This window comes from Carlito syrichta, unplaced genomic scaffold (assembly GCF_000164805.1).
Source record: "Carlito syrichta isolate Samal-C Ts95f unplaced genomic scaffold, Tarsius_syrichta-2.0.1 Scaffold309041, whole genome shotgun sequence".
Taxonomy (NCBI): domain Eukaryota; kingdom Metazoa; phylum Chordata; class Mammalia; order Primates; family Tarsiidae; genus Carlito; species Carlito syrichta.
Window position 1 is genome coordinate 139694 of NW_007253137.1, and position 14118 is coordinate 153811.

The 14118-nt window shown below is 40.4% G+C and overlaps 1 protein-coding gene across 4 annotated transcripts in view; it reads left to right on the top strand.

Annotated features, from left to right (window-relative positions):
• PTPRB (protein tyrosine phosphatase, receptor type B) overlaps nt 1-14118 on the top strand; it is a 141858-nt gene that overhangs the window by 78365 nt on the left and 49375 nt on the right. For 3 of the 4 annotated variants that reach the window (XM_008066607.2, XM_008066608.1, XM_008066610.1), the window contains 6 exons: nt 998-1261; nt 1801-2064; nt 2860-3123; nt 7286-7555; nt 11101-11364; nt 13319-13582. In XM_008066607.2, the coding sequence (XP_008064798.1) occupies nt 998-1261; nt 1801-2064; nt 2860-3123; nt 7286-7555; nt 11101-11364; nt 13319-13582 (1590 nt within the window). The remainder of the gene's footprint in view (nt 1-997; nt 1262-1800; nt 2065-2859; nt 3124-7285; nt 7556-11100; nt 11365-13318; nt 13583-14118) is intronic. The other variant, XM_008066609.1, reaches the window with a different exon arrangement.

Here is a 14118-nt window from a genome sequence, read left to right on the forward strand (position 1 = left end):
GGATTTAGTTAGTAATTATTAATAATTTTACATGCACAACAAGAAACCATTACCTAAAATAAAAGCTAAGACCTTGACAATAATCTGCATCAAATCATGTGGTTCCCACCTCACTAATCCATCCCAAGGTAACCAACATCTTGACTCTTATGTTCCTCTTTCCTTTGCTGTCTGTCTTGCATAATTTTATTGCATTTATATACAGGACTAAAATTAAAGATTTTGAAATTTTTTGTTGCTTTAACATTACAAAAATGTATGTTAATGCAGTAAGAACTCTTTTGGGAACTTAAGTTTTTCACTTATTATATTGATAAGAATCATCCACATTTTGTGTTTTGATATTTAGAGCTAGCAATCTGTAATTTTGTTTTGAGTTAAGAAGAAGAAATTAATTATAACTATTTTATAAAATATTTCACTGTGTATGTATACCAATTCATTATCCAATCTCCTATAGAAGCATACTCTCCCGTACTTGGTTTTATCAGATCTTTAAATTTTGCCAGTCAAATGGATGTAAAATGATATTTTTCTGTGATTTTGACTTGCATTTTCTTGATCACCAATGATGTGGAACAGCTCTTCATGTATTATGTAATTAACCATATATGTTTCCCCTTCTTCCTTTTTTTTTTTTTTTTGGTAACTTTTTATCACACATTGAGTCAACAAGGTATTCTAGAATCACTAATATCATCGCCATCACTCATATTAATCATCAGTTACCGTGCTTAATGTTCCATCTTGTATATAATATTTGTGTAGGCAAACAACAGGATTAGAATGGATCTGTTAAAAGATCCATTTAATCACTTCAGTAGTATAACAACCTTTCCCCTCTGGAAATTTATAACCCAGAGGTCCAAGATTTTTCTTTTAAATGCACATAATAAAAATCTGCTCACTTTTCCTTTATCATCCCAGGTTGTCATCTGTGATCAATTGCCCACTCAGAATTACTAAATCTTTAGCTGTTCTCTGTTTTCTTTTTCAGTGCCTGACAAGGTCCAGGGAGTGAGTGTCAGCAATTCAGCTAGGAGTGACTATTTGAAGGTATCATGGGTACATGCCACTGGAGACTTTGATCACTATGAAGTCACCATCAAAAACAAAAACAACTTTGTTCAAACTAAAAGCATTCCCAAGTCAGAAAACGAGTGTGTCTTTATTCAGCTGGTCCCTGGACGGTTGTACAGTGTGACTGTTAGTACAAAAAGTGGACAGTATGAAGCCAGTGAGCAAGGGAATGGGAGAACAAGTAAGTGAAATGATTGCAAAATCTGACAGTTGGTTGGACTTGAAGGTCACTGAGTAAATAATTTATCTGAACCTTGAATTTTCTCTACTTACTGATTAATACATTACATTCCCAATAAGTTTCACTTGGAGTTAACATCATTCAGTCAAGCCTTGGCCTATAATTACAGAATATTTATTGGTAGATAAAAGCCAATATGGGGGGGAAGCAAGCAGGCCAAATGTCCCATTTTTCTTCCCTGTCCTGCATTGTGGCATTAAAATTCTAGACTTCTTGTTTTATCTCATGATCGAGATCATCACTCATTTTATAATTATATTATACCTGACATTCAGCATGTAAGATTTATGTCAGGGAAAAAAATTACAATTTGAATAGTTGTTTCCAATTTTTCTTGTTTAATTATGCATGAACTAGTTTAAGTAGTTTATTTGGGAAGGGAGATGTTTGCCAGTTCCTTGAATGTGATTCATAAATTATTCTGTAGGTAAACTCTGATCAGCTTCTTTCCTGAAGGGACTTCTCATTTTTCTTCCTAGTTCCAGAGCCTGTTAAGGATCTAACACTGTGGAACAGGAGCACTGAGGACCTGCAGGTGACTTGGTCACGAGCTGATGGGGACGTTGACCAGTATGAGATCCAACTGCTCTTTAATGACATGAAAGTATTTCCTCCTTTTCACCTTGTAAATACCGCAACAGAGTATCGATTCACTTCCCTAACACCAGGGCGCCAGTACAAAATTCTTGTCTTGACAATCAGTGGAGATGTCCAGCAGTCAGCCTTCATTGAGGGCCTCACAGGTAATCTGAAATATTGTTCTTAAACCTGAGTCCATATACTGTTGTATATTGATTTAATATTTGGGTATCCCAGGAATTTCAATGGAGAATTTGGAGGGGTGAAAGAGAAGTGGCAAAAGAAAAGAAAGTTATGTTCATAGTGACAGTGATGTTGCTTGGACAATGATGTCCGAGCTCAAACATCTTCCAAGGATTAACAAAAATAAAGTATGATGTGAGGAGGGGACGGGGGGGAAGCTTTCAGAGAAACGGCATTGAATTGATGTGTCTAGCTGGTGCATAGAGATTAAGTATAAATAACTCTGTTGTTCAGTTATCACTCCTCTGGAACTCTAAGTATTGCTGTAATAGTTAACATGTATTGATGGTTCACCATAAACCGGACCCACAGGAAAGCACTCTATAGGTACATCTTGTTCAATGTTCACCACTCTATGGCTGGTTACTATTATCGTCATTGCTGTTTTTCTGATGAAGAAACTGAAACTTACAGAGGTTAAGGAATATGCCTGTAGTTCCACAGCTGGTAAATGAGAAAACCAAGGCAATCTAACTCGCCCTTCGCTATATCATTGGCATTCTTCATCTCCACCCACTGGTCTTGATCTCCCTCTAAACTTTTCCCTGTCAGCATCAGTTCAGGAAGAAAAGTCAGAAAAAAATGATGAATCGATACCTTTTTTTCATGTGCATTCTTTTCGTAGATGCCAAAACATAAGAAGCATAAAAACTTTGGTTGAAAATTTCCATAATTCATCCTCTAAGTGATGACTTTTAATTTTTTTTTTCTTTTAGTTCCTAGCACTGTTAAAAATATTCACATTTCTCCCAATGGAGCAACAGATAGCCTGAGAGTGAACTGGACTCCCGGTGGGGGTGATGTTGATTCCTACACAGTGTCAGCATTCAGGCAGGATCAAAAGGTTGAGGCTCAGACCATCCCCAAGCACATCTCCGAGTACACGTTCCACAGACTGGAGGCCGGAGAGCAGTACCGGATCGTGATTGACTCAGTCAGCGGGTCCTTGAAGAATCAGATAGACGCGTTTGGGAGGACAGGTGAGCATTCCCCAGGAGAAGGGCCAAATTGCAGAATGCTTCATGGTTCTCCAGAATGGGACAGTGAATGGGCTTAACTCTTCACAAATCAAAAAATCCAAATTTAAAACAACCTAAGTTTGTACAATTTGATATTTCAAGAAAGAGCCTTTCTCATTTCTTCTGCATGTTTTTTCCTAATATAGATTATCAAAACAAATGAAAGGCCATTAGAAATCAAATTATTTGAACACATTTTTATACTTTTTAAAAGATAAAAGATTTTTCATTTTAACAAGACTTCCAGAAGTATGCATTTTTCAAAATTTCTCTTCTCTCAAAATTCTTTTTTTTAAGAAAAATATACACTTGTGCTATCTATCTTGGATAGCTAAAGAATAAGTATTAAGTGAATGAATAATGTATCTGTTTATTTATATTCATATCACTGCTCATGTTTTATTTTTAAAACAAAAATAAGCTATAAGCACCTGCAATATGCCAGACATTTAAAATGATTTCTAGTAATACTGCAAGGTAAAAATCATTATCTTTCTCTTACAGATGAGGAAAGTAAGACTCAGAAAGTTTATGACACATTATCAAGGATTCGTGTAATAAAACCTAGAACTATAATTCAAATCTAGGTCCATCTGGCTCCAAACCATGCCCTCTCTTGAATGTCTCCCATTCTCATGACCACTTATTTAGTTGTGGTGCCTGGGTCTTCTATAACATGCCCTATGATGCCTCTAATTTATTTCTAAATCTGTACTTATACATGTATCTGTGTATCTCCAACCCTATGTCAAGCACTGTGTTAGAAAGTGGGCATTCAGTAGCAAGACAGAAGTCCTGACCTCAGGAATCTTTCAACCTAGTAAAGAAGATAGGGAAGTAAAAAGACATTGCTGTACACATGGTAAGTGCTAAAAATAAAAGTAGTTATGGAATGTTGGAGGGGCAAACATGAAGAGCCAGGGAAGATTTCCAGGAAGAAGTAATATTTAATTAGAGACTAAGAAAGCAAAGTGTAAGTTGACTTGGTTCTAGCAGAAAAAGCAAAGGCCTGGAGGGGAGAGAAAACATGGCACATTGGAGGACCTACACATTATTTAGTATGCTAGAATAAAGAATGTAGCCAAGTGGTCAGGTAAGTAGATAGATCAAATTGTGAACCTTGTTTGCCTGTTAAGTTGTTTTAGAATTATGGAGAGCCACTGAAGGGCCACCATCAGCATGGGGGTGCAATGAGAATATGCTAGATACAAGTGTGAAACTTGAAACAGTGGGAGGTAAGGAAGCAAGAGGACTGGTCAAGAGAATTGTTGGGAGGCCTGCCTGAGCGTTAGGGATCCAGGCGGGCTGTGGACCCTGAGACCACTGGGATGAGCTTAGGAGCTGATGGCCCATTCCCTCATCCCTTCTTTGCTGTTTGGCACATCCCACTAGCAGGGACTTTGTTGATCTAAGCATGAAGCTCTGAGAGTACGACAAGCATAGCTTACTTTAGGAGTCCGTTATTCCTGTTTCTCACAGATTGCGATTTCGGCTTTAAACTTAATTCAAACTCAGGTCACATTTGGGAGCCTTTAATATGGTAAAAGTTTCTTTATAAGATTCAAGGATATATTTATAGAATTAGTATATACATATAAATTGCTGCTTCAATCTTAATAATATAAAGTTACTAGAAACAGCCCAGCACGACTTTGGGCTGGGCCACATTCCTTAGGAACTGGTTTGGGCTATAATTAAGAGTTTCCGTACTGTAATGGTCATCACATTCACCTGGCTTTATGTTTATGTAAAAGTTTTGTGATTTAATTGGCATTGTTCTTTCTCATGCCTGAGGAAACTCCTGGTGGGAGGGGGATGCCCCTCACCTACCTGGCTTTGTGTTTGCGTGAAAGTCTTGCGATTTAACCTGTGAAACTTTAGGATAAAAGGCTTATGGTTCGTCCCATTAAAATGGTTTCTGCACTAGACAGAGTCCAGTCTCTCTTTCTTTCTCTTTATTTCTCCAGAATAATCGCCAACGCCACCACACCTTCCAGGGACCCTCTAAATCTCTTTGCAGGGGCTGGGCCCACACAGACAATGCTGCAATAATGTAGGCAAGAGATGATATTGTCCTAAGATAGTAGCAGTAAAAAGAAAGTGGATAGATTCAAGAGAATGGCAGGACACAGTGACTTATACCTGTAATCCCAGCACTTTGGGAGTCTGAGGCAGGAAGATTACTTGAGCATAGGAATTTGAGACCAGCCTGAGAACATAGTATGACCTCACCTCTACCAAAAAAAAAAAAGAAAAATTTTTTTTGAGTCAGAGCCTCTCTGTCACCCAGGCTGGAGTGCAATGGCAAGCTCAAGGCTACCGCAGCCTCAATCTACTCGGCTCAGGTGATCCTTCCACCTCAGCCTTCCAAGTAGCTAGAACCATACGCATGTGCCACCATGCCTGGCTAATTTTTTTATTTATTATAGAGACGAGGTCTCGCCATGTTGTTCAGCCTTGTCTCAAACCCCTGAGCTCAGGCAGTCCTCTCGCCTTCACCTCCCAAAGTGCTAAGATCACAGGTTTGAGTCACCTTGCCCAATAAAAAAAAAAAAATTATAATGAGCCAGGAATAGTGGCACATGCCTATAGTCCCAGCTACTCAAGAGGCTGAGGCTGAAGGATCACCTGAGCCCAGGAGGTCAAGGCTGCAGTGAGCCAGGAGCATGCTACTACACTCCAGCCTGGGTGAAAGAGACCCCGACTAAAAAAATAAGAGAGAGAGAGACTATTTAACACACAAGAATTATAAAATGTATGCTTGGTTATATGTAGAAGTATGGAGATGACAACCAAAGTTTCTGAATGGCCCAAGATAGGATCAAAGGACAATAAGAATGTTGGGAGAAGAAAATGGGGCATCCAATTTGGACATCTTGAGTGTTGAGTGTCTGTGGAAAATCCAGGGAGAGTTGTAATTTGCAAAAACAAGAGAGAGATCTGAACTGAAAGTTTAAATTTGGGAGTCATTGCCTTATGGGTGACAATTACAACCATGGGAGTGGATGAAATTTTCTAAGGAGATTATGTAGAATGAGAAAAGAAATGAGCCCGGGACACACCCAAAAAAACATTCACAAATAATACTATCTAACCTTTTACATCTGGAGAAATAGTACAAATACTAGTATATACTAATGCTTCAGTTAAGACTTAAAGTTTCGACTTGAGTTAATGTTGGGAATAAAAGTCTAAACATGAGACATAATTCAGCCATCCAGACTATATTGATTGTATATAAATTTGTTCTGCATTCTTCTGCTTTCTAGATATAGATGAGGGGGAATCCAAAAAAACCTGAAATTTATTTATACAAATTGTGTATTTATTCTTACATGCTTAAAGTTCAGTCACCTTTAAAGTACTCTTGATTTGATGCAACGCACCTATCGAGACACGTTTTCCACTGCACAAACAGTTTTGGAACTTGTCAATTTTGATGCCTTTTAGTGCTTCTGCCATTATTTGTTTCACCTCTTCTACTTAGGTAAAACATTTCCCTTTGAGGACTTTTTTCATCCAAGGAAACAAAAAAAAGTCACTCAGGGCAAGATTGGATGAATAGGGAGAGCGGAGCATGGGAGTTATGCTGTTTTGGGTCAAAAACTGCTGAGCACCCAGCACAGAGTAGGAAGGTGCACTTGTAAATCACCCATCATTTTCAATGCAAATGCATTGAAACAATTCCCCCCAAAAATTCACTGAAGCCAAACACAGCCTCTCACAACATTGGCCGGCACATTGATGTTGACGGGTTCCTAGAACACTTAAGAGGACGCCTGTACTACAAGAAGGTCCCCTCCGAAAAATAATTTCAGATTTTATTCAGATTCATACATATACATTACTCTGCATATTTACTAGTGTTGTTTTCACAAACTTTTCTGTTTGATTTTGAGACCCTGTCTAAATTCAGAGAACAAAATAAAGAATCGAGGTAGTTGTACAGATGAGTCAGGCCAAGAAATACTTTCTCCTCTTTTCTCTATAAGGAAGTGTCAGTGAAGCACAAATAAAGTCATCGTATTCTACCAGCAGTTGATTTAGTTGAGTTTTTCTCAAAAGGTTATATTACCCCAAGTGATAGAACCTGAAATGTCATGCCTCTCTTGTTTCTTTTCAGTTCCAGCATCTGTCCAGGGAATAACAGCAGACAACTTATACACCAGTTATTCCTTAATAGTAAGTTGGCAAAAAGCTGTTGGTGTGGCAGAAAGATATGATATCCTGCTTCTAAATGAAAATGGAATCCTTTTGAGCAATGCATCAAAACCAGCTACCACTAAGCAACACAAATTTGAAGATCTAACACCAGGCAAGAAATACAAGATACGGGTCCTAACTGTCAGTGGAGGCCTTTTTAGCAAAGAAGCCGAAACTGAGGGTCGAACAGGTAATCAGCATTCTTTAATGTTTTGTACCAAGTATCTTCAATGTCTACTATTGTGTAAGAACCATAGGGTGAGAGGGGATCAAACAACCTTGGGAGATGAAATCTATTTCTTGACTGGGCATGATGGTTCATGCCTGCAATCACAGCACTTTGGGAAGCCAAAGCAGGAAGATTGCTTGTAGCCAGGAGTTAAAGACCAGCCTGGGCAACATGGCAAGACCTTATCTCTATAAAAAGTAATAAATAAATATTTTTTTAAAAGATATCTATTTCTTAACATGGTAGGGGCATTCATTCTGATTTACCACTTCCATATCAGTCAACCTATCCACCCAGGCTTCAGCTCACTGCACTCTGATTCAGATTTTTCATTAAAATGGGTGCTATTAGCTTCCTATTGCTACTGTAGTAAATTGTCACAAACTTAGTGGCTTAAAACAACATACATTTGCTATCTTACAGTCTAGAGGTTAGAATCTGAAAAATGGGTCTTACTAGACTAAAACCAAATTGTCAGGTGTCCGCAGGGCTGTGTTCCTTATAGGAACTTTAAAAAGAAAATCCAATCCTTGCTTTTTTTCAGCTTCTAGAGGGCACCCATATTCCTTGGCTTGTGTCCCCCTTCCAGCTCTGTAACTTCTACAGCTGCCCTCACATCTCTCACATCTCTTTCTCTGACTCTTGCCTCCTTCCTTCATCTTTTAAGGATGCTTGCAGTTACCTTAGTCACCACTCAGACAATCCAGAATAATCACTTTGCCTCAAGGTCCTCAGAGTAATCACACCTACAAAGCCCCTTTTGCCACATAAGCTAACGTATTCACCAGTTCTGGGGATTAGAACACGGACCTCGTTCAGGCCATTATTCATACAACCACACTGGTCAGTATATTGATCACTTATTAATATTTACTAAGTACCTGGGTCTGAAGAGAAAGGGAGTGATGTCAATAGGGGCATAAAGATGAATCAGGCATGCCTCTTGTCTCTAAAGAGCTGACTGACTAGTGGGGGAGACAGACACATGGACAAATAATGACAATGCATTGTGATAAAGATGGTATGTAGCTGAGCTCGGTGGCTCAGCCTGTAATCCCGTGCTTTGGGAGGCTGAGGTGAGTGGATTGCCTGAGCCCGCGGGTTTGAGACCCGCCTGGGCAACTTGGCGAGACCTCATCTCTACAATAAATCAAAATTAGCCAGGCATGGTAGCGCGCTTGTAGTTCTAGCTACTTGGAAGGCTGAGGCGGAAGGATCACTGGAGCCCAGCAGGTCGAGGCTGAGGTGGCCGGGAACGGCCACTGCACTCCAGTCTGGGTGACAGAGTGAGACTCCAACTCAAAAAAAAAATAAAAATAAAAATAAAAAAAGATTGTATGTAAGAGGGAGATGTCAGATATTCAGAGAAGCATGGAGGTCAGGTGGATTAGGGAAAACATCATAAAAGTGACATCCCAGTATGGTCATGAAGGATAAAAAATTCTCTATATGGAGAGAAAGTTGAACACCTCACACCTCTATCTGTGCAGAGGCCAGGAGGTGTGAGAAGAAACAAGGAGGAGTTGCGGGTGGCTAAATTGCATGTAGGACAATGGAAAGGTAAGACTGGAAACCCAAATTGAGATCAAATTAGGAAGAGCCTGGCATGCCTGCCTCAGGAGTTTTTTGTTTTCTTGTTTTAACCTTGTATATGATAAAAAATTTTCCTGCCAGAGGCTGTTTTGTAATAAAAATGTGTACCTTAAAAAAGATAAAGCAGGCAGGTGTGGTGGCTCATGTCTGTAATCTCAGCACTTTGGAAGGCGGAGGTAGGAGGATCGCTTGATCCCAGGAGTTTGAGATCAGCCTGGGCAACAAATGAGACCCTGTCTCTACAAAAGTTAGCTTGACATGGAAGCACGAGCCTGTAGTCCCAGCTACTTGGAGACTGTGGCTCCTGCTTAAGCCCAGGAGTTTAAGGCAGCAGTGAACAACAATCATGCCACTGCACTCTATCCTGGGCAACAGGATGGAACTTGACTCAAAAAAATTAAAATAAAATAAATTTTTAAAAAATAGCCAAGTGTGGTGGTGTGTACCTGTAGTCCCAGCTATTCAGGAGGTTGACTCAGGGGGATTGCTTGAGCCCAGGAGTTGGAGGCTGCAGTAAGCAGTGATGGTGCCACTGCACTCTAGTATGGGCAACAGAGTGAGACCCTAACTCAACAAAAAAAAGGTAGATAAATCAGATAAAAATGGAGAATGTACTGAATGGAGATGAGACCAGAGCTGCAAAGACTCACTCATTCATTCATTCATTATTGAGTATCTACTGTGTGCAAGGCACTGTTCTAACTACTGGATATACAGAAGTGAATAAAACAAATTCTCATGGTCATGGAATCTATATTTTAGTAGGGAAAATGGAAGGCAATAAACAAAATAAATAAGCAAAAGATATAGGAGGTTTAAAAATGCCAAAAGGAAAATTAAAGCAGGAAGGTGGGATAGCAAGGATTAGGGGCTTACAGTTGTAGACAGTACAGTCCTTAAAGACTTAATTGAGGAGGAGACATTTGAGTAAAACTCTGAAAGAAGTGGTAGAGTCATGTAAATTTCTGGGGAAGAATATTTCTAAATAGAGCCAATGACAAGGTAAAGACTTTGAGTGGGTGGGTGTCTGACCTGCTAGAAGAAACAGTAAAGAAGCCTGTATAGCTGGAACAGAGTGAGCAAAAATGAGAGTGGGAAGACACAGTCAGAGAGGTAATCTCATAGGATGATAAGGGTCAAAACTGAAACCCATGCAGGGGTCTGATAAAGAACAGTGGATATAACCAAGAAATATGTCTGCATTAGATAAAGTGGCACTTAGTGGCTAAGTAGACTGTAGAAGGAGGAACAGAGGAAGACTCTAGAGTTTCTTCTGGCAGAAGTTGATATGTTCATTGAGATATGAGAAGCAAGAAGAGGAAGTATCAAGAAGAAATGCACAGAGCTCAGTTCTGTACTGAGTTTGATATGTCTGAATGACTTGCAGAGAGAGGGGACCATAAACAATTGGAAATACAGGCCGGAGATCAGAAGAGAAGTGAGCTGGACAGAAAAAGTTGTGGACCAAAATGCTAGTTAAATCCATAAAGTGAACGAGATCGGTTGCTCAGCTAGTGTTATAGAATATGAAGGGAAATACCAACTTTTAAGGCCCTGGCATGAGGAAAGGAGAAAGCAAAAGAGCATTCGGAGTGGAGAGAGAGCTCGGGCAAAATCAAAACAGATGTCCTATTGGAGGAATCAGGCAGTGTGTGTGCCAGCAGTTTGAAAGCAGGCTGTGTCTAGCAGCACTTGACCACTTGGCCAAGAGGTAGCACTAAAGTCCAAAGTGGTTGCGAAATCCTGATATGTAACTTTTTAAAAAAAGAAATGGTTTTGGCTTTTCCTATTGTTTCTTCTCCTGTATTCCTGAACCCAACCTCTTTCTGTTTGCTTTTCCCTTTCTTTCCTATCCACTCACTTCCTCCCACTGCCTCTCCCTCCCTCATTCTCCTGTTCCCCAACTTTCCCAGTCCCGGCAGCTGTCACCAACCTGAGGATCACAGAGAACTCCACCAGGCACCTGTCCTTCCGCTGGACTGCCTCAGAGGGGGAGCTTAGCTGGTACAACATCTTTCTGTACAACCCGGATCGGACTCTCCAGGAGAGAGCTCAAGTTGACCCGCAAGTCCAGAGCTTTTCTTTCCAGAACTTGCTACAAGGCAGAATATACAAAATAGTGATTGTAACTAACAGCGGGGAGCTGTCTAATGAGTCTTTCATATTGGGTAGAACAGGTAAGACCTGGACCCAAGTAGGAATGAACACTGAGGAAATTGTTATAGTATTCACTGACTTTTCCTTGATTTGTCCTTAGCTTCCTATAGGAAATTTGTGACTTTCAGGACTTTTGACCCTAAATCACACCTTTGACAATAGAAAAATAATTTTTGGCCAGGTTGTTGTAGGTTTATGGTTTTTTGTTGTTTGTTTTGATTTGCTTATTTTGTACTGGCTCCTCCTCTTTTGTCTTCACTCGTTGACTTAATAGGGTTTGGTAAAAAATGGATCTGGCTCCTCCTCTTGCCAGCAAATTGTACAAGAGGGTTGTAACACCACCTCCCCTCTTCTCCTTCACCCACCACCACCCATGGCTCAATTCAAGCTACCCCCTTCAGCTTTGTACAAGAAATAGTTGAAATGGTAGGCAGGACCAGAGAAGGGCAACCACAAATTGGACAAACAAGCAGTGACTGTTGTGAGTTGGAAACACAGCACTAGATGAAATGAAAACACAGCGTTCTAGGAAGATGAGATAGAGATGTCTCTCCAGACTGCAAATAAGAAATGGAATCCTTTCTTTTTCCACAATTTGAGTCCATTGGCTCCCATGCAATTTTTTTTTTTCCTTTTTGACAATACTTTCTGGGTATTCTTCTGGGCCAGGTACAGAGAACACTACTGGAATTTGACATTGACCAAGACAGATGAGAACTCTGACCTTGGAAAGCTTTGTAGTAGGGCAAAGGGGATGGGGACTGGAAGAGCTTTTGAGGGGAGATGATTTTGGAACACCTTAAATTCTATGAAAGAAATGAACAATGTGTCATGACAGTGACTTGGTAGGACAATGATAGTCACTAGAGAAGGCATTTCAGCAGAGACTTGAAGATGAGGGGCACCATGTGAAAAACCCATGCCAAGTGCACCCAATAGAAGCTCTCAGTCTGTCTTTTGAAGAGAATGAAGAACAGCAACAAGCCTAGACCACAGATAGAACTGCCTAGATGTTACCATTTCCTGGGCAACCTACCCTCTGCACATCTTCCCTTACCTGCTCACCCACTGCTAAAGCTCACCTGACAGAGCAACCATCTTCATTCTCCAGAGAATAACAAAAGTTTAGGCCAGGTGCGGTGACTCCTGCCTGAATCCCAGCACTTGGGAGGCCACAGCAGGAGGACTGCTTGAGCCCAGAAGTTTGGGAACAGCCTAGGCAACATAGCGAGAACTTATGTCTCCAAAAATATTTAAAAATTAGCCGGCTTTGGCGGCATGCACCTGTAGTCCCAGCTACTCAGGAGGTTGAGGTGGGAGGATCGCCTGAGCCCAGGAGGCCAAGGTTGTGGTGTGCCATGATTGTACCACTACATTCCAGCTTAGATGACAGAGTGAGACAGTGACTCAAAACAAAAAACAAAAAAATTTAGATCTCATGGGACAAGGGGCAACATGACTAATCTATACAATTACAAGAGTGATTGTGACTTTCCTTCCTAAATGAGGTTGTGCTAATACAGATTGTATAAGGAATAGCATGAGAGAACTGAAAATGGAAGGGAGGGTGGAGAAGATATAGAGAGACCCACAGAGGTCTGTTATGGGATGGTGGCTGCAATTAGATGGGCCAGACTGGGAGCATCTGGAATCTTTCATGCACATTTGCTGGGCCTTTTATAAGCTAAGTTTCTAACTATTAACTAATCATTTATGAACATCTCATTTTCCATACTGATGCAGGTTCATGTAGCAAGCGTATAGAAGTCATTACCTGTCTTGTTTTATTTTAATTTGCACTGTATCTCTAGACCACATGCCCCCTAGACTTAAGCAATCTAACATATAGGCAAGATCTAACTCTACAATATGTACAACTCACCCATCTGCCCAAAAAAGCTTATATTCTCACCCGTGGGCCAAAATGCCTCTGTCTCTGTTTTGTCCTCAGTAAGAATTTGTCTTCTGTTTAAGTCCCAGCCTCCGTGAGTCACCTCAGGGGATCCAATCAGAACATGACGGACAGTCTTTGGTTCAGCTGGAGTCCAGCCCCTGGGGACTTTGACTTTTATGAACTGATTCTCTACAATCCCAATGGCACAAAGAAGGAAAACTGGAAAGACAAGGACTTGACAGAGTGGCGTTTTCATGGACTTGTTCCTGGAAGAAAGTACACACTGTGTGTGGTAACTCACAGTGGAGATCTCAGCAACAGTGTCACAGGGGAGAGCAGAACAGGTGAGAAGCCCTGGTGCCAATAGCCCAGTTTTGGTGGGAAGTGGTTTCCAAAGACAAGTGTTAATTATGATTTTATGACAAAAGAGAAAGTCAATAATGATGTGTGCTGTTCCTGAACATGGGAAGACACAGACTTTGGTCAAAAAGATCTAGGTACTTAGCTTAGCTCTCTCACTTACCTCTATGAATCTGGGCAATTCATTGAGTATCTAAGCCTCAGCTTTCTTATTTTTTTAATTGTTATTATTATAAAGATGTGGGTAAAATTCAGGGTTAGATATACAAACATTGATTTTGCACGTACTATTTTTGTTGAGGTATGCCCCTCCCTCCCCTAGCAGTTTCCCTCAACTGCCAATCCCAGCCCACCTCCCCTGACAGTTTCCCACTACTGCCAATTCCTTTCTTATAGTATTATAATAGTTGTTCAAGGTCCACTTATGAGTGAAAACATATGGTACTCTGTTCTTTGTTTCTGTGATAGATCACTGAGTATGATCGACTGTAAAGCCATCCAAGTTGCTGCAAAGTCCATA